General features: G+C 36.8%; 1 protein-coding gene across 3 annotated transcripts; it reads right to left on the bottom strand.

The window, feature by feature from the left end:
- Positions 1-1,779: 1,779 nt before the first annotated feature.
- On the bottom strand, positions 1,780-26,385 carry col1a1b (collagen, type I, alpha 1b). 3 transcript variants are annotated; one of them, XM_058793742.1, is made up of 51 exons: positions 26,195-26,385; positions 24,815-25,003; positions 24,266-24,315; positions 23,606-23,632; positions 23,062-23,157; positions 22,060-22,125; positions 21,664-21,708; positions 21,447-21,500; positions 21,263-21,316; positions 21,127-21,180; positions 20,832-20,885; positions 20,006-20,059; positions 19,855-19,899; positions 19,712-19,765; positions 19,282-19,326; positions 18,894-18,947; positions 18,521-18,619; positions 17,871-17,915; positions 17,686-17,784; positions 16,865-16,918; positions 16,672-16,779; positions 16,534-16,587; positions 15,725-15,823; positions 15,589-15,642; positions 15,394-15,492; positions 14,920-14,973; positions 14,772-14,825; positions 14,612-14,665; positions 14,442-14,495; positions 13,981-14,025; positions 12,790-12,888; positions 12,597-12,704; positions 11,594-11,701; positions 11,449-11,502; positions 11,093-11,146; positions 10,900-11,007; positions 10,766-10,819; positions 9,764-9,817; positions 8,741-8,902; positions 8,531-8,638; positions 8,036-8,143; positions 7,880-7,933; positions 6,844-6,951; positions 6,311-6,364; positions 6,120-6,227; positions 5,977-6,030; positions 4,765-4,872; positions 4,380-4,656; positions 3,863-4,053; positions 3,254-3,496; positions 1,780-2,345 (listed from the first exon to the last, which is right to left on the bottom strand). In XM_058793742.1, exons 1-51 carry the CDS (start codon positions 26,274-26,276, stop codon positions 2,199-2,201), a joined length of 4,356 nt encoding a protein of 1,451 aa, XP_058649725.1. In that variant the 5' UTR covers positions 26,277-26,385; the 3' UTR covers positions 1,780-2,198. The 3 variants fall into 3 exon arrangements, with proteins under 3 accessions (XP_058649725.1, XP_058649726.1, XP_058649727.1); XM_058793743.1 differs by lacking the exon at positions 26,195-26,385 and adding an exon at positions 25,772-25,899; XM_058793744.1 differs by lacking the exon at positions 26,195-26,385 and adding an exon at positions 25,598-25,694.
- Positions 26,386-27,040: the final 655 nt, after the last annotated feature.

Here is a 27,040-nt window from a genome sequence, read left to right on the forward strand (position 1 = left end):
AATCTTTCAATCAACGGCCAGAGTATATAAGCAGCTGCTTACCTCTCTCCGGTCTCAGCTTCTCCAGCATCCCTCCACTTCCCCAATCTCCACCTTCTTCTTAGGTACCTTGCCCTTTGTAATCACCTTATATCATATCCCTGGAGGGTTTATCAGAGCTGCAGAGTTGAAGCTGCTTCATCGAGCCACTCATCAGTGGACAGCAAGCCAAATAAGTTTACTCTATTTCCTAATGATTATATGGGCAAACGAACTCGTTAAAGGCCTTTATTCACCCTCTGGAGCCGTGTGAGGCACTTTTTTTTATTATGGATGGATGCGCTTTATTGGTCTTCTTTTGGACTATTGAAAAAGAACAGCCATTCACTGCCATTATAAAGCTTGGAAGAGCCAGGACATTTTAAAATATAACTCTGATTGGATTCGTCTGAAAGAGGAAAGTCCTAGGATGCCTTGAGGGTGAGTAAATCATGGGCTAATTTTCATTTTTGGGTGAACTATCCCTTTAAAACACTATTTTATAGAAAACTACCGTGAGGAGAGTTTTCATCTCACCTGAGTGTAAATTGATTTATTTTTTAAATAAAACTTTTAAAATTGTAAGCAAACTGTTGATGGGACCTCTAAAGTTATACATAGGGGTTGAGAATCACAATTACAGTGTTGTGTTTGCCGTCTTAAATACTTGAAACAGCTTTTGTGAAGCCCGGTTGTGATGTATCTGGTCAGCAGGAGTGGAAAACTGAATTTAGGTTTGACTATAAATTTTTTTTTTTCTTGCTAGACTGTAAAAATGCATAAATAGGGGCCTCACTCTGGAAAGATGTCTTGTGCATGAGTACTACAATTTACACCGAAGATCTACTGTAGGTCTTATTTTGTTTGCTATAATCATTATTTTTATGTTGAAAAATAACTTTTTTTTTTTTTCAACCCACATGCAACCCCCTGGAAATAAAGTAGAAATTAAGGTAGTTGAGTGAAAGCATCGTAGTTTGTTTAATTCATGCTTAGAGAAAGGCATTGAGGCCATGGCAAGAAGATAACATATCCAGCATCCAGTTGACCACATAAACATGCTTTATTTCAACATCCAAAATAATTAAAAACATCTCGAAATACTATACATGTACAAAATAAGTACAGATCCTTTGTTGGAACCATCGGAGGGTCTATTTCGCTTCTGTGGTTTTTCTTTTTTGCCGCCTCTTTTCAGTTTGCATGAGAAACCTTTCACTGAAAACAAATCAAACAAACGAAAACAAAAAGAGATGTGCATTGCATTTTGAAAGTAGAAATAAAATCTGGTAACGGGGGCAGCGGCATGTACAGACAAAAATAAGACTTCTCAGGAATTGGAAACGGAAATGAGACGAACTGGCAATCAGTCCATCCACTTAAGCCATATCAGATTAAGTGCAAATCTACAGTAACCAGCCGTTTTATTCTCCTCGTCTGTTGACACTTTGATAAGAGCAATTGCATCACATTGACATTCTGTTGACATTTAGCACCAAAACGGCCCTGCGAGTGACAGCACCAAAACAAACGCTTTGGTTTCTGGCAAACAAACACACCACAGACAGGACCTGGAGAGCAAGTAGCACCTTTTCATACCTGTAACTAATCGTGGCTTGAATAAAAAAAAACGCCCTCGTTTTTCCCCCCAACATCTGTTTTTGTCCTGAGGTAGCCTTTATATCAAGATGACATTGTACCATTGAGCTAACTGTGATGTTTGGTGAGTTTTTCTCACTTAGAAGGAACAAGACACTCGGCTGTCGTTTGTCATATTTATTCAACACCAGAGAATGGTACATTAGCATTTGCTTGTTTCTCATTGTCCTTTTGCAGTGGTCAATAAAACGGCACAAAAAGTCACCAGATGGTCATTTTTCTTTGGACTCCAGGGGGCGGGGCGTATATATTATTTTCTTGTTGTTAGCTGATGCAAAGGATTCTCGCTAAGTGTCCATGATGGCGATGCTGGCTGATGCAGCGGTCCTCAATTTGGGTTTAAGAACGTTTTTTTGTTTTTCTTGAGATGGGAATTGCACCATCCTCAGGGATTCAGGGTTAAGCACATGGACCGATTGCAGCCGAATAAGAGTTCGGGCTTTTTTTTTTTTATGAACAGGAAAAGATTTGAAGATGACTGCTAGAAAAAAAACAGCAAAGTCATGTCCAGATTTTTCTTTTTACAAGAAGCAGACTGGGCCAACTTCTACACCGAATTCCTGATCGGGAGCACCAATGTCCATAGGAGCGATATCAATGATTGGCAGACGAGATGTTTTCGTTGTCTTATAGTCAATGACTGTCTTGCCCCATGTGCCAGTGTGTGACTGCGGAGAAAAAGAAAAATCAGATTAACAGAGCAGCACTCGTGCATTTTTGTAGCTCAAAACCCCAAATTTATAATTTTAGTACTTTCTGAAATCAATGTTATTTTTTTTTTTTTATGTCTGAAGTAAGTCTGCAGTTAAACACAAGCTCAAGATATTTGAATGCTTTATTCTACAACACAAAATGCATCGGTAAACCCCCCTAGTGGTGATTTCCCCAAAGCTTTTACTTGCTGGCTGCTAAAAATGGATCTACAGAGGTTACTAATCGTGTTGCAAACTATTTTAACTCAAACTTACAGGGAAAATCTTTTTAAATAAAGATGGAAAAAGCTGTCACTTTTATGGTTAAGTCATTCTACTGTGGTGCGGTTCTCCTGGCGATTGCACTTAAGCTTCAAAATTAGTAAAAGCTGCGCTCATTTGTGAAGATTATCAAATGTCAAAGAATCATAAACTTGCATTTGCCACAAAGCTTGTTTTCTGCAATAATCCAAAAGCTAATGGAAAAATCCTATGGATTTTAGTTGAGGTGATGCAGACTACAAAGACATTCGAACAATACATTGTATGGGTCAAAATTATTGATTTTTCGTAAGTAAAGATCATATTCCATGAATGTATTTTGTAAATTTCCTACCATAAATATATCAAAACTTTAGTAATATGCATTGCTAAGAACTTCATTTGGACAACTTTAAAGGCGATTTTCTCAATATTTAGATTTTTTTGCACCCTCAGATTCCAGATTTTCAAATAGTTGTATCTCAGCCAAATATTGTCCGATCCTAATCAATGGAAAGCTTATTTATTCAGCTTTCAGATGATGCATAAATCCCAATTTTGAAAAATTGACCCTTGTCACTGGTTTTGTGGTCCAGGGTCAGAAATGATGAGTAAACGCTCACCGTGCAGCCGTCCTCGCTGACTCTGTATGTGAAGCGGCTGTTGCCCTCCGCTCTGATCTCGATGTCGTTGGAGCCCTGCAGGAGCAGAGCCTTCTTCAGGTTGCCTGTGGTCTCGTCCATGTAGGCGATGCTGTTCTTGCAGTGGTAGGTGATGTTCTGAGAAGCCTCGTTGGACATCAGACGCATGAAGGTCAGCTGGATGTTAACATCCTCTGGATCAGAGCCATCGCTGCCATACTGGAACTATACAGAAGACACAGCAGAACATGACTGCCATGCCATATTTCCAGAGCACTAGAGAATATGCTGCAGTTTTGTACTTTTATGTTCCCAAGAGCATCTCGTGCTCGAGTGGAAACGAGAAAAGTTTCGGTATATTGTTTGCGCAAAAGGTCACATAACCTAATTCAAAAAGTTGATTAATGACAGAAATAATGCGGAATCTGACATTTTTCTTTCATATTAAGCCATATTCATGGTTCTAGGTGATAATCATAATGTAAGTCAAAAATATTTAATATATAAAACATTTAATAAATTCGCAGCTAAATAAATCTAGCTTCTGGTTATTTCTCAGACCGTGTCTCTCTGAATAAGCTCTTGACGTACCTGGAAGCCATTGGGCATGGACTCTCCGAACCAAACGTGCTTCTTCTCTCTGATGTTCTTGCTAGTGTACCAGTTCTTCATGGGGATGGTGTTCTGAGATGGGCTGACGCAGGTGTGACCAGTCTCCATGTTGCAGAAGACTTTGATGGCGTCCAGAGGAGAGCCCTGGTTGGGATCCACCCAGTAGGAACCTTGCAGCAAACACAGGTTCAAGTGAATTTCAGAGCTTCGAAATGCATGATAAGTACAATATACAGCGGTGGCCAAAATGATTAGAACACAGTATTTTCAGCAGCTTAAAATGGTTTGAAGTCAGTTATTTCTATCTTTTGCTGTAGTGTGTCAATAGGAAATATCAGCTTACATTTCCAAACATTCATTTGGCCATTAATTGTAATAATCCAGTGAGATTTTTGAGATCTGATCTGATCATCAGCAAGAGATAGAATTAACTGAGTTAAAACCACTTTTAGCTGGTGGAAATACTAATTGTGGCCAGGAATCTGAAGCTGCTGACCGCTCTTCCATTCTGGATGGCACATCCTCAGGTCGCGGCACATGCGGGCAGGGTTGGCCTGGGTTCCTTCAGGGCTGCGGATGTTCTCGATCTTCTGGCTCAGAGATTTCAGGCTGGTGTCCACCTCGGTGTCGCGGTCGCGAACGCTGGCGTCGTCGGCTCTGTAGCCTCCACGCAGAGGATCTGGACCCTTCTCTCCCTGAGGCATGGGGAGGAATGGCTCGCCGATACCTGCGGGTCCAGGAGGCCCTGGGGGTCCGGGAAGACCAGGAGCACCCTGGTGAAGAGAGAAATCCACATGAGTGCATCCAATGGGATGTTCTTTAAAACAAAGACCACTAAAAAGCTTATTTTAGCAGTAAAACAGTGCTGATTTCAGACTCACAGCAGCTCCCATTTCTCCAGAGCGACCCCGGGGTCCAGGAGGTCCTACGGGTCCGGGCATACCATTCATACCATCCTTACCAGCCGCGCCGTTGGTGCCAGAAGATCCCTATCAGCAGAAGAAAACCGTTGGAGGATTAAAACACAGCGGTTTCTCATTTGTGTTTTCAGAACGAAACACTGTAGACTATCATTTGTGTCCCTGCAGCACAGAAGCAGTCATAAGCAGCACAGGTATATTATACAGGTATATCAAAATTATACATTTTTCTTTAATGCCAAAAATCATTAGGATATTAAGTAAAGATCATATTCCATGAAGATATTTTGTAAAATTTCCTACCTTACGTAAATATATCAAAATTTTTGATTAGTAATATGCATTGCTAAGAACTTCATTTGGACAACTTTAAAGATGATTTTTTAATTATAATATTGTATTTCTACTCCAGTTTGTTTTTTGAAACGTAAACATTTAAATGGTGGCTGTCATAAAAGCTTGACAGATTTATTCAAACAAATTATTATGAATATGTTACATGGTGCATATATTTAGCAAAATGCTCCTCTCTAGAGTTTCTGATGTAAATGTGACGTTATGTGACATTGTTTACGAGCCGTTATATTGATATCTGACTGAATCACTGATTGAGCGATTACAGGATACGGATTTCAGTAAGTTGTAATCTTTCTATTCACATACCTTCGGATGTTCATTTATGTTTATTTCATGCTGAAACTGTTATTAAAGCGGAGGAGACAATCAGTTCATGTGCTGCTTCTTAAACTGATCTGTCACATTAAACAGCACCAAAACGCCATTTATTGTTTGAATGTTGTAATAAAATGGTAAGAATTTGAAATCGGAGACTTTGTTTCATATTAAAAGTAACAAATTACAAAACTTGTTGCGATTTATTGGATACGATGGGTGCTACAATGTTCCATTCATTGATTGAAAACAGGCTAGATTAATCGATTTTTGGGATTTAAGAATCGATATTGTTTCAAAAAAATGAGAATTGATTCAAATTTTTTGATATACCAATGCTTTTATGGTGTTTTGTGCAGTCGGACAGCACTTGGTCACCGTCTACTGTTGCAGTATGGAAAAGAGAAGCATGCACATTCTGCCAAACATCTACTTTCACTGTATTGTGAAAAGCTCTATAGAAATAAATTAGACTTGATATAAAATCCATGTGCTACTTACACGAGGTCCAGCAGGGCCAGATGGTCCGGCGGGTCCTTGGTCACCAGGGGGTCCCTAAAAACATTCAGAAATCAACTTGAGTAAGCCACTCGGAGTGTTTGTGAAGGAGTTTGTGGAGGATCTGGATGTTTAGATTGACTCACAGGGGGTCCAGGAACTCCAGCCATTCCAGAGAAGCCACGGTGTCCCTTCATGCCTCGGTCTCCAGCCTCTCCGGCCTCACCCTTATCTCCTCGAGGACCAGCTGGACCCTGCATTACAGAGACCAGAACCGTCAGCCTGCCTGCTGATGAAAAACAAGCTGAATAACTGATTAAAAATGATAAAATCGTACTAGAGCACCACGAGCACCAGAAGGACCGGAAGGGCCAGCAGAACCAGCGGTACCCTGGGAAGAAGTGAGAGAAACAAAACATTAAACATTAACATGAACATGAGATAATTCAGCATAATATACTGTATAAGTGTGTCATGTCAGCAGTTTTGAACGTTATAGTGTGGAGTTATTAACTAAAACCATTAAAAATGTCATTGCTTTAAATAAAATAAAACATAAAAAAGCATGCTTATTTTTTTAATGCTTTAATTTTAAATGCTTTTTAATGCTTTTTAAATTTTAATTTAATGCTGAATAAACTAAAACTTAAAAGACTATATGACAATAAAATAAAAAACACTATTAAAATTAAAATGCAAACACAAAATATTAACAAAAACTATAATAGTATAGAAATGATACTGAAACAACACTTATATAATGCCACCTGTTGGCATGGATGTATCACATTTATCTGTTCATTTTAAAAATGCAAACAGATGCTTTTGATTCAAAGGATTCTGGTAATGTTTTTGTGTATAGAAACTCACAGCCTCTCCACGATCTCCAGTCTTGCCTGATGGACCCATGGGGCCAGGAGCTCCAGGAGCACCAGGGGCCCCAGGAGGGCCGTTGTTGCCTGTCTCACCGCGGTCTCCCTGCAGCAAACAAGGGGATTTCACACCGGAAGCACTTTTAACATATCTACAGAATATGTATTCATTTATTACATATGGGATAATAAATGCACCCAGATAGGGTGATAATGACTACCATTGATCAGTTTTAACAATCTTTATTTATTTAGATTCTGGTGCTTGTGTTCATGTTGCATTGCTTCTTTTTTGCTATTGAGGTGGGATACGGGTTACACTCTTAAAAATAAAGGTGCTTCACGATGCCATAGAATAACCATTTTATCTAAATGGTTCCATAAAGATTCTTTAACATCTGCAGAACCTTTCACAAAAGCTTCATTGTGGCGAAAGAAGGTTCTTCAGATTATAAAAAGGTAAGAAAGAGATGTTCTTTGACTGAATGGTTCTTTGTGGAACCAAAAATGGTTCTTCTATGGCATCACTGTGAAGAACCTTTTAAGCACCTTTATTTTTAAGAGTGCAGGTGTAAGGGTGAGTTAAGGGGTAGTTCTATTGACAGATGTAATTACATGCAGGTATTTTTTAAATACAAGTACAACGTAACACCAACATAAACGTACACAATAAGTGCATTATATCAATCAAATGATTAATTTTAATGTCAGTGCATAGTAGTATTTTTACTTATTCATTTTGTAATTATAATGCATTCAGCTTTTAAGACTAATATCCGTACTTAAAAAATAATGTACAAAACACGTAATACAAAATGGGTCCCTCGTCTTTTTAAAAATACAATGTACAAATATTGCAATAAATAGTTTTTTGAACTATAATAAGTTCATAAGCTGCATGCATAGTTACAAAATGAATCAGAAAACGCTATTTTAGATGTAGTCCATTTTAATAAATATTTTTATAAAAAAGTTTTTTATGAAAAAAAAATATTTGACTATATAATGCCTGGATTGGATAGGATTGTGCTCACCTTTGGTCCAGGTGGACCATCACGGCCAGGAGCTCCATCATGTCCAGCGTTACCCTGCAGAGATGAGAGACATAACGGAAATGACTCCATCATACTGCGCAGAATGTAGCTGATTCTGGTTAAAGAAACCTCTCAAGATGGGTGGAGTTTGCTCACCTCACGTCCAGCTTCACCAGGAGCTCCACCCAGTCCAGGAGGACCCATGGGTCCAGGGGGCCCGCGCTCTCCTAAAGGCCCTGTGGTCCCCTGCTTACCAGGCTCTCCCTGAGGAGATGGATGAGGAGTGTTGTGAAGAAGAGCAACTAAAGCAAAGTTTACTGAAGGCAACATGAATTCAGTATTCACCCGTGTTGGGAAGTAACTAGTTAAGGAATTATGTTATTTTTCATTACAAAATAAGGTAAAACTTTAGTGTAATTATACATTTAAGTACTGAGTAATATTAATTAACTATATGTACTTACTATATGGTTAGGGTTAGGATTAGGGTTTGTCTTATGGTTACTTGCATGTACTTATGCATAATTTATTGTAATTATAATATAACATGTTTAACTGCACAATATGATCAGGAATGTGCACTAAGAAAGTAAATGCGGTCAGTTCTGATTTCAATGTTTTAAAACATCAAATATGAATCAAATGACTTACAGAAGGTCCGGGGAGACCGGCGAAACCTCTCTCTCCTCTTTGTCCGGGAATACCAACAATACCACGAGATCCAATAACACCAGGAGGTCCAGGAGAACCAGCGGAGCCCTAAAGACCAGACAGCAGAGCCAAGTGAGCGAGTATTAACCTGCAGCTCACAGAGTCATGTATCTGTGGTGATGCAGAGACGTTAGTGGCTTGATGACTTACAGCAGGGCCATCGGGGCCAACGCTACCCTTCTCTCCGGAGGGTCCTGGGGCTCCAGAGGCTCCGGCCTCTCCAGGGCGACCTGCGGGGCCCCGCTCACCACGGCCTCCTCTCTGTCCTTCTTTACCAGCAGCACCGGTTGGGCCGGGGGGTCCTGCAACACCCTGTGGCAAAACAGAAGACATGCAATGAAATTAAATGTTCAGACTTATGACGAGACAAAAATGTACTTTTACATTTATTTCAATGTATCCCCTTAGATTTTGAGTTAATATTTAATATAATATATAGTTAATTTATTTAGTTAATATATTTATTTTAGTGCTGTCAAATGATTAATCGCGATTAATCGCATCCAAAATAAAAGTTTTTGTTTACATAATATATGTGTGTACTTTTTATATTTACTATGTATATATAAATACACACACATACAGTATATATTTTGAAAACGTGTACATTTATTTACATGTATATGTTTTATATTCTTATAATTTATACTATGTATAAATGCATTTAATATATAAACATAACATATTTTTCTTAAATATATACATTCATGTATGTGTATTTATATATACATAATAAATATACACAGTACACACACATATATTATGTAAACAAAGACTTTTATTTTGTATACGATTAATCGCGATTAATCATTTGACAGCGCTAATTTATATGATATAGTTAATATAATATATTATATAAAATTATTATATTTCAATCATTTAACGATGCAGTTCTCAGATGAAAGATACTTTGTGAAAGAATTTGTGAAAGTTACTAGCAATTTCTGAGTGAAAATTTATTTAACAAGAAAGTACTATTTTTAGTTTTTCTACTTTAAAATTTCTACTTTAAAATTGTCCATTAATGGTCATGACACATGTAAACAAATAAACATTTAATATCTTTAGTGTTTTGATTATTATTTATTTTATTTTTTAAATTAATTAATATATATATAATTTTGTTTTGTTTTGTTTTTGGTTTAGACCTGGTTTAGAATGAAGATTACTTACAGAAGGACCTGGAGGTCCGACTCGGCCGGCAGCACCAGGGAAACCAGTAGCACCCTATTAATACATAACAAAATATCACACAAAATATCACACAAATTTAACTTTTTCATTTCACAGAAAAGCATTTTAGGGGTTAAATTATGAAATCCACTTCTGTGAACTTTACAAGAAATGAATTTACACTGAATGAATATAATTTATATATATATATATATATATATATATATATATATATATATATATATGTATGCAATGACATAATTTTAATATGCAATGACAATTATGCATTTTAAGAGGCAATGTTATCTGAAATATATATATATATATATATATATATAAAATATAAAAACTTTGCCAAAGCAACATTTCTCATTTTCATATAAAATAATAATGAAATAAAATTTAATATATACTATATAAGTTTATATATTAATAAAAAAAAAAAAATAAAAACTTTAAGTAAAATTAAAATAAAAACAGAAACTCATAAATAAAACCCAATAAAAAAATATGTGACCCTATATCACAAATCCAGTCATAAGGGTTTTTTTTTTTTCTTCGAAATTGAGATTAATACATCATCTGAAATTGAATAAATAAGCTTTCCATTGATGTATGGTTTGTTAGGACAATATTTGGAACTATTTGAAAATCTGGAATCTGAGGGTGCAAAAAAAAAAAATCTAAATATTGAGAAAATCTTTTCCAAATCTTGTTCTTAGCAATGCATATTACTAATCAGAAATGAAGTTTTGATATATTTACGGTAGGAAATTTACAAAATATCTTCATGGAACATGATCTTTACTTAATATTCTAATGATTTTTGGCATAAAAGAAAAATCAATAATTTTAACCCATACAATGTATTGTTGGCTATTGCTACAAATATACCTGTGCTGCTTATGACTGCTTTTGTGCTGCAGGGTCACAAATATAAAAAATGACTTTGCATTGAGTTTTCTTTTTTTGTGATTAATTACTGATTGCATTGATTCTTACAGGAGGTCCAGCACCACCGCGAGCACCCTTAGATCCAGTAGCACCAGCAGGTCCCTGTCAAAGACAACAGCAGACAATAAGTGAAGGATACTCATATATACAGCAGAGCGGTGGAGCTGCAGATAGAACATTACCTGTGGGCCAGCGGCTCCGACGGGTCCCCCGGGTCCAGGAGCTCCAGCATCACCCTTGGGTCCGGAGTCACCGCTCTCTCCCTTAGCACCCGGCTGTCCGTTGCCACCCTGCATCAAGAACAGAGAAGCTTTAGCTCAGTGCTGGTGAACAGAAGATGATGGGAACTGATTGGGAAGAGACTGTTATACTCACAGGAGGTCCAGCAAAACCAGCAGGACCAGGAGGACCGACCTCTCCACGCTCGCCCTGAGAAAACACCACACACACATTGCATTAAAGCGCTCGCATATAAATAAAATGCACTCTTCCAAATCAACTCCATAATAATAACAGCACACTGTAAAAAATGACTGAAACTGAAAACAAAGGCACTAAAAAAGAAACTTGCCGTTTCGTTTGCATTATGTTTTTTTTTTTTGGTTCAGTGGAGTTATTGAGTACTTGTGCAGTGTCATTTTGATTATAAATGTGCAATTGCATGCAATCTTGCATTATTGTTGGTCTTTATGTCCATGTTTGATGAGGTTTTCAGTAGCATGATAACTTACAGGGCCTCCACGAGGACCAGTCACTCCTGGAGGTCCAATAGCACCACCTTCTCCCTAAAACAATTAGGAAATTAGGAAAATGATTTAGAGCTGGAAATAGTTTAGGTAAAGCATAAATATCTTCTAATGCTAATGATCTTTTTACCTTCTCACCAGGAGCACCAGAAGGTCCAGAAGATCCAATAGGGCCGGTCATTCCACGCAGGCCATCCTTACCAGAAGCTCCATCAGGGCCCTTGGGTCCACCATCACCCTAAAGAGGAAGCACAACCGTTGTGAACGTATACAGCAGGAAGTGACATCATCAACACCACAGCTGCTGCTGGTATCATTTCGATTAGCTTCCCTTGTGAAAAAGAAGTGTGCTTTATTGTAATGAATGTGCACTTATCGTTATTTTACTTTAAAGAACATTTAATTATTTAATTGTCATGCTTAAAGAAGTACACTTATTTTAATGTGTTGACTATCGTACTGAAGCAAATGTAAAAAACAAAGTTTATACTTAAAATTATAATAAACATTAGTATTATTTAAAATTATATTTGAAGTAAACAGATTTTAAATTTGCAAGTGTGTAATTACAAATATATTTATGTACATAACATACAGGTTTCAATAGAAATTACTTTAGTTTACTATAAATGCTTGTCAGCGGTACTTTTACCATATTTCAAAGTAATTATCATAAAGATGTACTTAAGTCCTACTTAAGTAGGTCAAAAAAGTAAATTGCTGCATTTAATATAAATTTAATCTATAATACATTTTTATTTAATGGTAAAGAACATGCAATTACTGTAAGTGTTGGATTACATTACATTCAGTTCAAGCTTATATGTGACCAGTCATAAGTAGCACATGTATATTTGTAGCAATAGCCAAAAATACAAAACAATACATCTCGGCCAAATATCGTCCTATGAGATGATGAGCTTTCAGATGATGTATAAATCTCAATAAATTAAAAAAAAGACCCTTATGACTGGTTTTGTGCTCCACGGTCACATGTATTCTCTGTAATAAGTACTCTTTTCTGCTAAAGTCTTTTTCACAAGGGCATGCTTTGCTCGGAAAACGAGGTTGTTATGGCAGAATATAACTTATTTAGTCATAATGTTTTAAGTCTGTGTTGTTGTGAGTCTTACTCTGTCTCCTCTGGCTCCAGGCATGCCTCCGGCGCCGCGCTCTCCAGGCATTCCCTGCAGTCCAGCGGGCCCCACACCACCAGGTGCCCCGCCGGCTCCGGGCTCTCCCTAAACATACATGAGCACAGACAGAGATCAATCATTTCTCAAATCACGATTCTGAGTCACAATGACATCGAACCAGGATTCTTACCTTAGCACCATCATTACCAGCAGAACCAGGGGCCCCTCGAGGACCGGTGGAGCCAGCAGGTCCAGTACTTCCACGCTCTCCGGGGAAACCTCTGTCACCCTGTGCGAGACATTTACTAATATCACTCTCTGATATATATAACTATTAACACAATCTGTGCACTAGAGCAGTCAGGTAAGCAGGAAGAGGAAAAGCCACTGTATTGGAAAGACAAATATTATCAATATATATTGTTACAAATTTAATTTAATTTAATTTAATTTAATTTAATTTAATTTCATTTCATTTCATTTCATTTCATTTCATTTCATTTCATTTCATTTAAAATTTAATTTAATTTAAAATTTTCCAAACAGGTCAATACAGGTCAATATCAAGATAAAAATTTTCCCAAATCATTTTTAAAAAATAAGAAATTGGGAAATTTTTGTCATATTGAGCAATTAATTGTTTGCCGCAATTGTGTATCTTGCAGTATTAAAAATGGCTTTAATAAATATACCAGACTCTTTTCTGGTCTCTTAAATTAGTTGGAAAACTAATCCCAAGTTTTTTTTGACTTGTATACCAAAATATACCAATTTTGCATAATTTTTTTTTTCTGTATGTGTTAAAAATGTATGATTACAAAAAATGGTTTTAGTTCAATTTGTATATTGCAAATGATACAGTTCATGCAATCATTTGATTGCTTAATATGATATTATAAGTTTCCTACAAAATTTACACATGGACAGTTTTTATTCTTGAAACAAAATTCTTGCAAGAATTTTATCTTGATATTGACTAAACCATAACAATGCATGGAAAATTAAAAACAAAAAAATAAAAAAAGTATATAAAATTAAAATACCATTCAAAACATTCATTTTTTTAAATCTAAAAAACATATTAAGATACATTGTTGTGATAAATGCTAATTTTGCTTCTCAAATAAATTCATTTGACTCCAAGGACATTTTTACAGTAAAACATCACAATGATACTGATATTAATATATATATATATATATATATATATATAAATATTTTTTTTTATTTTTTTTTTGCAGTATAAGCATTATTGTATAAGAACAAACTATAATTCTTGTAGTATTACTATTTCTCTTGTGGTTTAAATGGTGCAATGGGGTGGGGTGGCTATTAAGAATTGACTGAGATGTGGCTTTTTTATTAGGCAGGAGATACTCACTCTTGGACCAGAAGGACCATGAGGACCGACTTCACCAGGACCACCCTGTTGAACAGCGAACATAATCAATAAGAACAAACAGAACAAAAAAAACTGCACTGTGTAGAGAGTAATAGTGAGAGCAATTTTACACATGTCATATGTGACCCAGGACCACAAAACCAGTCATAAAGGTAAATTTTTTAAAATTGAGATTTATGCATCAACTGAAAGCTGAATAAATAAGCTTTCCATTGATGTATGGTTTGGCTGAATATTTAATATCCTAATGATTTTTGGCTTAAAAGAAAAATTGATCATTTTGACCCATACAATGAATTGTTGGCTATTGCTACAAATATACTTGTGCTACTTATGACTGCTTTTGTGCTCCATATTGTGTTTACAATATGTTTAATTACTTTAAATTAATGCAGACAGAATATGTAACCTAAAAACATCACTCCTGGGTCAACACGCACCTGATCACCAGGTTTGCCCGTCTCTCCGGTGGCACCCTGTGGACCTGGCAGACCCTGCAGAGAGAGAATAAACAGGGATGGGTTAACTTCCATCAAACGACTAAACCAAAGATAACCAGGCGCTAATCTTAACTCAAATGAAGAAGATGTGCACAGAGATAAAAGCGCACCTGGAATCCAGGAGGACCGCCGGATCCCTGCTCTCCTTTCTCTCCGGATGGACCCTAAAACACGACAGACCGGGAAAAATCAGAGCAGAAACAGCGAGAGTTCACAACGCCACAGCAGATTCACATCGTATTGAACTTTGAGATGTTTAAACACACGTACACCAGGTCCAGGAGCACCAGGAGCACCAATATCTCCATCCTTGCCAGGAGCGCCCTACAGAAACACACCACAATGCACTGCTCAGACGGGATTCAAGCAAATGCTCAAAGTTGCATAAAGCTCAGAAACCGCTTTATATTCTACGTACCAAAGCACCAGGAGGTCCAACAACTCCTCTCTCACCAGCCTTACCAGCCTCACCCTAAGAGGAATACATCAAATGTGTTAGAAATTACATTTAAAAATATGCAAATCTGATTTTCATGAAGAACGCTTTCTATTTTTCAAGAGAACAATACAACAAGCCTCATAAAGCCTGACATGTGAAATAATAGTCAGAAAAGTCTTTATGAAAATGTAACAGTTTATTGAACCTTTAAACCAACAAACAAAAAAGTTTGCATAAAGCAAAGTCTGCAAAAATATTTTTTTGTTTTGTTTTGTTGAGTATTATATTTGCTCCATCAGGTTTTTATGGCTCGAAATGAAGGGGAAAAAACCTCAGTTTTATATCCAGAGGCCCAAACTGAGCAAAAATATGCAATTTGGTGCAGGTGCTGATATTTACATGGCCAGAAAGATTACATTTATATATAGTTCATAAATTGATGGAGTAACTCACATCAGTTCCCTTTGGACCAGGGAATCCCATCACACCAGGAGCACCACGAGATCCAGCAGGTCCAGGGGGTCCAGGGCGGCCGTCTTGTCCAGGTGAACCCTATGAGTCATGCACACATTACTTTAATACAAGATCTCATTTGAGTCTTATATTGCATACAAACAATATGGTGGTGAATTATAATATTCGTCTTACAGAGGGTCCAGCTTTGCCATCAGGTCCAGGGCTTCCAGGGGCACCGGTCATACCCTACAACAGGCATCAAGTTAGGTAAAATACAGACTCTTTTTGCTGCTAATATGTTTCTACAAAGCTTTAATCTATATCTCACCTTGGATCCAGGCAATCCTGGCTCTCCCGGGCGACCAGACTCTCCGCTGGCTCCTTGAGCTCCCATCGCTCCGTTGGCTCCGCGCTCTCCAGGGGCCCCCTGAAATGTGATTAAAGGGCCGGCTTTAGTTATTCAGCAGATATCATCTACAGGACCCTGGACAGCTCCTTCTCAATGCAGTGAATGGCATTAAAACACTCAGATTAGTCTGCAGGTTAATACAAAACGACATCAGTTTGGATGTTGATATATGGGTTAAACTACACTGTAAGAAGAACATTTAATATTTTTGACTTAAAATCAGTTCATTGCCACATATGCTACTGGTCAACTGCTTGAAATCATTAATATTTTAAGTCAATTCAGTAATACTAATATATATTATTATTACAACTTAAAATAGCTGTTTTCTATTTGAATAGATTTTGCTTAAATTTTTGTTTAATATTTTGCGGCTTGATGGTTTTTTTTTTTCTTCTTCAGGATGCTTTGATGAACAAAAAAGGTCAAATAAACCTGTAAGATTATAAATGTCACTTTTAATCACTTTAATGCTGAATAAAAGTATTAATTTCTTCTTTTTTTGTTTAAATCGTGTTTACCCCAAACTTTTAAATGCTAATCCATCACGGTTTCCACAAAAAAAAGTTTTCAACACTGGTTAAAATAATTAAAGTTTCTGAGCAGCAAATCAGCATATTAGGATGATTTCTATAGGATCAAGACTGGAGTAGTGATGCTGAAAAATCAGCATTGAAATCAAAGGTTTACATTTTATTTCAAACTATATTAAAACAGAAAAATCTTACCCCGGGTCCAGGAGCTCCATCACTACCAGGAAGACCACGATTGCCAGGGGCACCCTTTTGAAAGAAAAACACAAAATATGAGAGACAAACAAACAAAAAAGCATGCATGAATCAAACAAACAGGTGAGTTAAACCTACACGGCCTCCGGGGGGTCCGACAGGTCCAGCGCCACCAGGCTCACCACGAGCTCCTCGCTTTCCTTCTTCACCAGAAGGTCCGGCCAGACCCTGGGGTCCAACTGGGCCCTGAGACAGAGAACAGCAACTATTACTATTACAGCCGAGGTTTCTGTGAATATTAGGAAATCATCTTTGTGTCAGAGAGACTTACAGGTTCTCCCTTAGGACCGGCATCTCCCTTAGTACCTTGGGCTCCTGGGTCACCCTGGAAATAAAAGAGCATACAATTTCTGTTATGCTTCATTCTTCAGAGTCTTTTATATCTAATGCAACTGCAAGGAATAGATTCGCCCCAAAATGTAAAACCTGTCATTGTTTAGGTAACACTTTACTTAAAGCCTTTTATAAAGTAGTTTTGTAATGCCTTGTAATGCATGTTATAATGCATTGTACAATCTCTTGAATAATTGTAACCACAGTTAATGCATTATAACATTTATCAATTCATTATTACACTATGCATTTTAGATTTGATTAAAAGTATTTTCGACAAGATGGAATGTATCTAATCTAATAACTCTAATAACATTTCTAATGCATTATACACGAAGGCTTTAAGTAAAGTGCTACCATCATTTATTTACGCCCGTATGCATTTCTTACTTCTATGTAACTCAAAAGAAGATATGTTGGTAAGCAAACAGTTCCATAACTTTATAACTTTCATTGCATTTTTGTCTATGTAAATGGCAATCGATGGGAACTGAAATTGTAGATACAGGTTTTAAATGACAGAGTGCGTAAATACTGAGCGAATTAAATTTTTTGCGAGATCTATCCCTTTAAAGTACATTTGTAAGAGGTTTAGTTGCCCAATGGCACAGAGACTATTGTTTTTGAATTATTACTACATCACACCTCCTGTAATCTCAGTTTCAAATAAACTAAAAGCTGCAAAACTTATATCCTGGAAGCACTGATGTATAACGACGCTTTTCATGCATGCAAAATAATAAAATGCAGTTTACACACATTGTTTCCCTTGGGGCCAGGACCTCCAGAAGGGCCCGGGGGTCCAGCAGGTCCACGGGATCCTGGGAAACCAGGAGCGCCAGAAATACCAGCAGCACCCTACAAAACATCACGCAAACCAATGAGATTGATGTGAGATGTATATGTATGCAGTATGTATGCGTGTATATATATAAAATACTTACAGGAGATCCTTTGCCACCAGGAGCACCATCAGAACCAGGAGCTCCCTGTGCAATGAGAAGAAAACTCAATTATTTATGTATTTTTTTATTCTCCACACCTAAAATTAAATTAACTTATTAACTCAGTTTAGATTTAGATTTTTTATTGTGCTTTTCACGATGCAAATCGTTGCAAAGCAGCTTTACAGAAACTTCTATCTCAAGTTGATGTCCATATGGCAGAAATATATTCATAATTTGTTTCGTAGATAATTTATCTAGTCATACATTTAATACATGCATTTCTATGCATTAATATCAATCTCAAGCTACCTTTCTTCTTTTATCTCTATAATACAGGTTTTCGAAGCTACTTTACAGAAAACCATGTTTAATTTATCTTAATATATTCATGTTTTATAGTCTAATTTGGTGGATAATATAGTTTGCATATCTCTCGCTCTAAAAAATGCTGGGTTAAATACAACCCAGCGCTGGGTAAAATATTTTACAAATATATAGAGTGTATATTTGTATTTACGGCATACTAATTAAGCTAAATAATCCGCTATTCTGTTTCTGCCATGCAAGCACAGACAAAAGCAGCTCATTGAAAATCTTTCTAGCACATAACCAGCTGTGTAGTTTGATGGTGTTTTGTAAACACTCACAGCAGGACCAGCAGCACCAGAAGGTCCAGGGTTACCCGGCTCTCCACGGGCTCCTTGGGGTCCCTCTGAACCACGACCTCCAGCGGTGCCGGTTTCTCCCTGCAGAGGACAAAAAGAAAGCACTGGCTTGTCAGATTATTTATTGAAGGCTGACTCCAACTGGTTTAATTTATTAGTTTAGTATATTATATTGGTAGACTCTATGCACAACAACAGGGGGCCAAGAAACTAATCCATTAATTGTTTTTCAGCAAAATATAGTATGTTCAAGCATGTGCAATAATTTTTGCTTTGCCTTTATGGATACATTAACTGTTGGCAGCTACACTAATGAACATAAAAACATTTATAATTCATAACAGCGTGTTTGTACCTTAGCACCAGCACCACCAGGGAATCCAGGAGCACCAGAGGGGCCAGTGGGTCCCTAACAGAGGACAGAAATAATAAGAGCATTATAACAGATTAATAAGACTCCTCCTGCTGTATTATGTGTAGCAATATGCTGTAGTACAAGAAACTAAAGCATCATCAATGCCACACTGTAAATAATAATCCTTGCAATTAGCAATAATTAACTTTCACTTGATACATATTTCAAGCAGCACAAACAATTTGAAACAGCTATTTTTAAATCATGCATCTAAAATAAGTACTACAGACATTGAATTGTGTTAAGCCTTAATATATATACTTGAATAGAAATTCTTGAATTTGCAATAGATTGTTATAACAAATAAGTGCTGTATTATGAGACTTACGGGAGGTCCAGCAGCACCAGTGTTTCCATCATTACCGCGTGCACCCTGCAGAAAACAAGAAAACATTACAATCAACAATATTTATAATGACACCAGATGATGCTTTTGAACCCTGCAGGAACATTATCTTCATGCCTCCAGAACTGTGTCTTGTTTTAAGTTTGCATGTGCCATTCACGGATAGATTAGTTTTGATTGTGTTAGGTTCATGGTGCACTCTTATTTTGACATTTATACATGTTTACTCATAGTGAATCAGTTTCAGAGTTGTGTTGCACTGAATACCTGAACGGTGTGTTAGACATTATAGTAAAAAATGAGTCTCATATTAATTGACTGTTCGGAATAGGGGATGGTTTTCTAGTTTTTAGTCCACAAGATGAAGCAAAGCAGGGGTTTAGAAACAATAAGGCTTGGATGTGAGACTTACAGAGGGGCCGGGAGGTCCAGGCCGACCTCTCTCACCGGGCAGACCACGAGGACCCTGAAACAAGCAGACAGGACGATGTGAGAAGATTGACATCGTTTTGAAGAACTTTACATGGACTTTAAATCCCATCCAGAGTCACTCACCATGGCTCCAGCAACACCGCTCTCTCCAGGAACACCAGGCTCTCCCTGCGATCAGAGACAGACACAATCAACAGAGAAACAGCACTACACACTAGATTAACATCTGTAAAATCTGTGAATAATGATATATGAGAGAAATGGAAAGTCTAACCTTAGGTCCAGCAGGTCCGGCGTCTCCCTTAGCTCCATCTAGACCAGAGAAACCCTGGAAGCGGAAACAGGAAACAAAACATTGCATCACTACTTAATATACATATACTATATTTTTTTTTCAAAGCGGTATTACACACAAAATAAAAAAAATTAAAAAATAGGTGGCTAAAAATATGTAATATTAATGAATAAATAAATAAAACATGTAATATAAAATGCAAAATAAAATACTAAAATAAATATCATATATATATATATATATATATATATATATATTTTTTTACACAGTATTGTACTCTAAACAAAAACACAACACAATATTAAAAATTAAAACACACATTAAACTTAAATATAAACATAAATACACATGAAAATGTAACATAATATATAAATCAAATGATATAAAAATAATAAATAATATTAAAATGTAAAAATATAAAATATACACACAAAATATTTCAACAGTGTAAAATAGTATACTAATAGTTTTACATAGTATACAATAATAATGTATACATAAATAGAGGAAACAGGAAACAAAACATTACATTACTACTAAAAAAATTTATATATCTATATATATTTTCCCCAAGCATTATTGCACACAAAATGAAAAACATAGGTGGCTAATATTAATGAATAAATAGATAAAACATGTAATAAAATGCTAAATAAAAGATATTTATGTTAAGCAGTATTGCACACAAGATATATATATATATATATTAACATGAATAGTACACGATAACAATATATATAATCATGAATAACTTAATAATGTAAAAACACAATAAAAAGGTAGGGTTATGCGCTGTTATACTCACTCTGTGTCCCTTGATGCCGGGGAGTCCAGGGGTTCCTGGGAATCCACGAGCACCCTGTGAAATAAGCAAGAGAATATAATTATGATGATTGCTGGAATTACTTTCCACGCATTTTGATTATTTGACTAATAGGAAATAATGAGTTTAAAATGGTTTCATTCCAGTGAGCAAGCATTATATCTTAATCTACTATAGTTTGCGACTTCATAAGTTGCCTACTACTGCTACTGTAAGTGTGCAATATGGTATTAATTAGTGTGTATTGATGAGGAAACCATGCATGAGCGAAACGCACCTGAGGCCCGGCGGATCCGCGCTCTCCAGGACGGCCAGCTTTGCCAGCTTCACCCTGAGGAAGAGCAGGAGAAAGATAAGAAGAGACTCAGGGCTGTATTATTTGGGACGGATGCAGCGAGGGAAATAAAACTCACATCCTCTCCATTCTTTCCAGGAGGACCAGAAGGACCGCGAGAACCCATCGGGCCCTGCAAACATCAACAGCAGAAGAATAATCACACACCGTTGGTAAAATATGCATGCTTTAGAAGCAGCATGCTTTCATAATGTCATATTGACACTAAATTTCAAAACTGAAAGGAAGCAGAAGAAACTCACAGGAGAACCAGGCTCTCCAGGCTCGCCTGGGGGTCCAGTGAATCCCTGAGGGCCCTGTGAAAAATACAGATAAACACAGTTATATATCAGATGCTGCATGCATAATAAACCATTGAGTCCATTTTAAAGAAAAATAAAATGAAAAACCGTCTAGAAAGAATTGCTGATTTATGTGTAAATTTTGTAGTAAAAGGTAAAACACTAGAAATAGACGTACAGGAGAACCTGCAGATCCAGGGGGGCCACGAGCTCCCATGGGGCCCTAAAAGTGAGAAAACACAATATTAGAATAGAGACAGAAAAAAATATAGACATTAAAAACAGGTATAGCACTTCATATATCATGCAAGTCGTTTAGTGTAGTTCAAACGGAGTCCTATGAAAGTGCATTAAATATTTGAACTAGTTTTGAATGACGGATCCAAGGTGGTCGATCACAGATATAATGCATGTAATAAAAGTGAGTTATAATAAATTAGATGTGCACAACATTGTCGAATATCCAGATTGTGCATTGCTGTGTGGGCAGATTGCACATGAGCTTTTTTGTTTTACACAATCCATTTCTGTCTGTTTTGTGTGAGTTCATGAAGGAAAGGAGAAGCTGACTTACTGGGGGCCCGGGGACAGCGGGGCCGCTGGATTTCTCACTGCCGTAAGCCATCTGGGAAAGGAAAGACTGTAGGGGACGACAAGAACCGAAGAGTGAGGATTTGAGGTTTGCTCTGTGAGGATCTTCACTGAGCTGTTTACTACTGAACTACTAAAGGATGGTTTTACTTTTAATGCAGAAATGTTTGGAAATAATCAACTCTTAGCTAATACACATGCTATGAAATAATCTATGTGGCATGTCACATATACCTAAGTTAAGTCAAGCCCTTAAAATTCAGCTGTTTTGCTTTTATAGAGTCTGCTTTCATTCCCGTTGACCCACAATCTTCATTATAGGAGCTGTTCACTTGAGCTGGTACTGAACTACAGAATAACAGAGGCTTTGTGCACCTCTCTTCAAGTTTAAAATAATAAAATAAAATATGAAAAAAAATAGTCTTTAAACTTTTGCTAAATGTTAATTATGTATTTTATGTAGATTCATAATATCATAAGCTCAAAGTTGGGCTTAAAAAAATAAATAAATAAATAAATAAATAAATAAATAAATAAATAAATAAATAAATAAAATGACATAAAATTTAATTAAAGAAAAAATTAATTAAAATTAAAATAAATTAAAATTAAAATAAATTAAATAGTCTTTAAACTTTTGCTAAATGTTAATTATGTATTTTATGTAGATTCATAATATCATAAGCTCAAAGTTGGGCTTAAAAAAAATAAATAAATAAATAAAATAAAATATGAAAAAAAAAATAGTCTTTAAAACTTTTGCAAAATGTTAATGATTTCTTTTATTTTTATTTATTTTATTTAATCTTATTTTTTGGAATGCTAAAGGAAATAATCCATGGGGCAGCAGTGTGCATCATGAAGACAACAGAAAGATTTATGTTTCTGAATTCAGGCCAACTTGACAACATTCTCTCAAACTTAATCTTAGTGATGCCTCAAATGCATTTTGATAATATTATAAGCACAAAGCTGGGCTGCTTACTCCGCCGCCGAGGCCAGGGGTTCCAGGAGGACCAGGAGGTCCAGGGAGTCCGTTCTCTCCGGGAATACCGTCTCTGCCGGGAGGCCCTGGAGGACCCTTCCAGACGAACAGAGGAGACGCATGAGCGCAATCACATCAGCAAAGCTACCTCTGTAGCGTGTTACACACGATGATCCTTTTAAATGCAATGCTTTCGTACAGAATATATGTCATATAAAGACTGGAACTGTAATGCGTGAAGCCATATTTTTCTCTCATGTTGCATGTAAGTTTACAGAGGTCAAAGGTCAGCAGGACAATTAGAGGTCAGCAGGTTAAAAGCCTCCGACGCCCCATGAATCACCCTAATTATTTCCATTTGCAACAGAATTTCATAGCAATGCAAACTTTTTGTCTCCTGCAGACTTTGTAGTCTTGAAAACAAATGTGCAATTGGTCTTGTTGAGTTGTACTAAGACTAACCCAGATGGAAAAACTAGATAAATATAAATACATTACAATGATAACAATAAGCAGCTTGTTCATTAACAAATACTGTACTCACTGGATCTCCAGATGGACCAGGAAGACCCTAAAAATGGAAAATAGAAATATTAGGATACTTTACATTGGTGTATGTTGTAAATATAATAATTATGTGTGTAATCTACATTTATATAAGGTGTGATAAAAAAAAAGTAATTTTATAAATTAATAAGTAACTCAAGTAATATACACACACACACACACACACACACACACACACATATAATATATAAAGCAAAATGTAAAGCAATTTGAGTCGTACGTTATGTTTGAAAGGTGCTATATAAATAAAGTTTTTTATACACACACACACACACACATATGTTTGTTTTTGTGAAAAGTGGGGACTCTCTATAGGCGTAATGGTTGTTATACTGTACTTACTGTATGTGCTATTGTCCTACACCAACCCTACACCTAAACCTACCCCTTACAGGAGACGTTGTGCTATTTCAGATTTTCAATACACTCCATTCTGTGTGATTTATAAGCGTTTTGAAAAGTGGGGACATGGGTAATGTCCTGAAAAGTCACCTTCTCCTTGTAATACCTGTCATACCCTTGACATTATACACATCTATGTCCTCATTTGTCACAAAAACGTGCACACACACACACACACACACACACATATATATAAAATGAGGTGCATTAAAAATCAAAATGAATTCCCACTAACCTCAGTATCATCAATTGGAGGCGAAGGACCTTCAGTCACAATGTCTCCATCTATGGAATAAAATACAAATATATTTCAGAACCTAAATCACCTCAAGTAAATCAAGTAAATATATATATATATGCTCAGAGGGCTGATTCAGAACCATGAAAACGATTAACAAACATTAATACTTCCACTGGTGCTCAAAAGATCAGCAGTTAATGTGCATTCAAAAAGCATCATTAATATATATTCACATTTCAATGCACAGGAAAAAAAAATATGATGAAAGTGAAAAAAATGACATGATATGCATATATATATATGCATACGCTATATAATGCATATAATGATATGCTTTATATAGCGTTCAGAGATCATGTAAAATTAGAAAGTGCAATTAAGTGAAAAAAAAAACAATGCAATTTCAGTGATAAAAAATCAAAATCCTTAATCGCTCAGTCCCATGTAAAAGCATGAGTGATGGCAGAAGGTCCTCAGGTTTCTGGGGCCAGTGAGAGATATTTCCCTGAGCACTAGGTGGCGCCAGACTGAGCGCGTCTGTACCTTCGAGGCAGATGGGGCAGCATTCTCCGTCGGGAATCTCTGGATTGGGACAGTCTGATGTATCCTCGCAGATCACCTCGTCGCACATGACTGTGCCGCTGTCGCAGACGCAGATCTGGCAGGGCTCGGGCTTCCATACATCCTTGTCGTTGTAATTCTGACCGTCCAATGTACAGCTACCGAATGAACCTGTGAGGACAACACACCTGGATTAGCACAGCACAGTCAATCACATTCATCTCTGAAACAAACGATGGGGATGATTCGAGGGGTCCAGCGGGGCCACAACGACTTCTACATTTCATTTTAAAAAGATTAAAGACACAAAAGTCCTCTCGGCGAATATAAACTAATTTAATTCAACCTAAGCAAGTGTGCTGTTAACTAAACACTGGCTTAACTCTTAAGGCAAAGTGTCCTCGTTACAAAGTTCAAATTGACCATTTAAATGTTAAAAATCAGAAAACACACTTCTGTGTCTTTCAAGAGAATGAATATGGCTTTTTGCAATCAGAAGGCACAATAAAGGCAATAGAGTTTCACTCTTGCATATGCAGAAAGTTTTAAACTAAACAGGAAAGATGATTGTAACCCATTATAATAACACATAATGATCTGCTGTGGCGCTGCATTAATTATTTACTTATTGTTTAATTAATATTTTATAAATAGGAAGGAAATGAAGCTAAAATGGCTTAACGGGGCGTGGTGCACAACGATAATGAGTGCTTCATGAAGGAAAGGCCTGCATCCCGTTGTGTTTTAGACGCATGCAGTACTAACGTTCACCGCGTGGTGGCGCCGAAGTCACGCAAAACGCCGTCACGCCCCGATCACTCGCGATTAATTGAAATGAAAACCAGAGGTTTTCCCTATCAAACAAAATGCGGTTTTTTTAAAAATTCTATCATTTCTAATAACATTTTAGCTGGCTAAAACTGTCAAAAAGTCTATTACGCGAATGATGGATCAGTGTAATCCAAAAACAAGAGGTTATATCCAGTTATCAAACGACTAAAAAGTATGACAGAGAATAAATAGACGATTAAAAGCACTCTCGTTCTCTCTCTCTTTCTCTTTCTCTCATCCGCGTCGTGTTTTTGCTTCAGCGCATCCTTCGCTTCAGGACATCATACAGTGCGCATGCGCAGCAAACAAAGCGCAATTCCGCAAGATGGAAAAATTACCATTTCTAGAAGATAAAAAAAAAAAAAATGCAGATGGGAATAAAAAGGCAGTTTTTTCCTCCTCAAGTCATTCCCGAAACTTTTAGATCGCAGGTTGCTTGCAAACAAGACCATTGAAAATCCCCCTCTGGAGTTCTCCAGTCTCCTCAGACAAGCATCTGAGCAAAAGCAGGAGTAAAAATCATATACTCACTATCATCCTCTCCTTGTCCTCTCACCACGAGGACCGCTGCGGCAAGCAGCAGCCCTAACCGGATATCCACAAAGCTGAACATGTCTAAATATTAGACATGTAGACTCTTTGAGGCAAGGGGAATCCTGTTTTGTCCTCAATCATACACGTAGGGTCCGGTCTGTGTAACTCCAATCCAGACCCCAGCAGAAACTCCCTACTGCCTAAACAAATGTTTGACCCTGGCTTTTATATGGCAGGGTTTTGGGGAGGTGCTGAGTGCGCTAGATATCTGCTGCATGTTCAAGTCAAAGCCAGTCCCTCCTTCTGCCAAAACCAAGGGCCGCCTTCGAACATGTCAAACTATTTGGAGTCCTCATTACGACGTGGACATTCTGAAACATGGAGGAGAAGCGTGTCAGGGATGTGAGATAGGGAAGCCGTGTTGTGTTCTGTGAATCTCTGGAGTCAGATTCGTTTCTGCTCGGTTTGCTTGTGGATGTGATCGTTTCATGGGCTTTTCATTTCATTGAGCATTTGTTTTAGCTGCCAAATGATGATCGGATTCTGTAGTTTCGTTATATGATGGTGAATTGTGACCCTGGAGCACGAAACCAGTCATAAGGGTCAATTTGTTGAAATTGAGATTTACACAATAAATGATCTTTCCATTGATGTATGGTTTGTTGGACAATATTTGTCTGAGATACAACTATTTGAAAATCTGGAATCTGAGGGTGCAAAAAAATCTGAATATTGAGAAAATCACCTTTAAAGTTGTCCAAATTAAGTTCTTAGCAATGCATATTACTAATCAAAAGTTTTGATATATTTATGGTAGGAAATGTACAAAATATCTTCATGGAA

Source organism: Onychostoma macrolepis, chromosome 12, assembly GCF_012432095.1.
Source record: "Onychostoma macrolepis isolate SWU-2019 chromosome 12, ASM1243209v1, whole genome shotgun sequence".
In the NCBI taxonomy this organism is placed as follows: Eukaryota; Metazoa; Chordata; class Actinopteri; order Cypriniformes; family Cyprinidae; genus Onychostoma; species Onychostoma macrolepis.

What these genes read in the sequence shown, in the direction of transcription:
- col1a1b (XM_058793742.1), bottom strand. Translation starts at nt 26,276, where the DNA reads ATGTTCAGCTTTGTGGATATCCGGTTAGGGCTGCTGCTTGCCGCAGCG. An exon ending in CTGGTGCTCCTGGACCTGGT is followed by an intron (nt 14,666 to 14,771) that starts GTACGTGTGTTT and finishes GTCGTGTTTTAG; the next exon opens with GGTCCATCCGGAGAGAAAGG. An exon ending in CTGGTGCTCGTGGTGCTCTA is followed by an intron (nt 6,228 to 6,310) that starts GTACGATTTTAT and finishes TCTGTAATGCAG; the next exon opens with GGTCCAGCTGGTCCTCGAGG.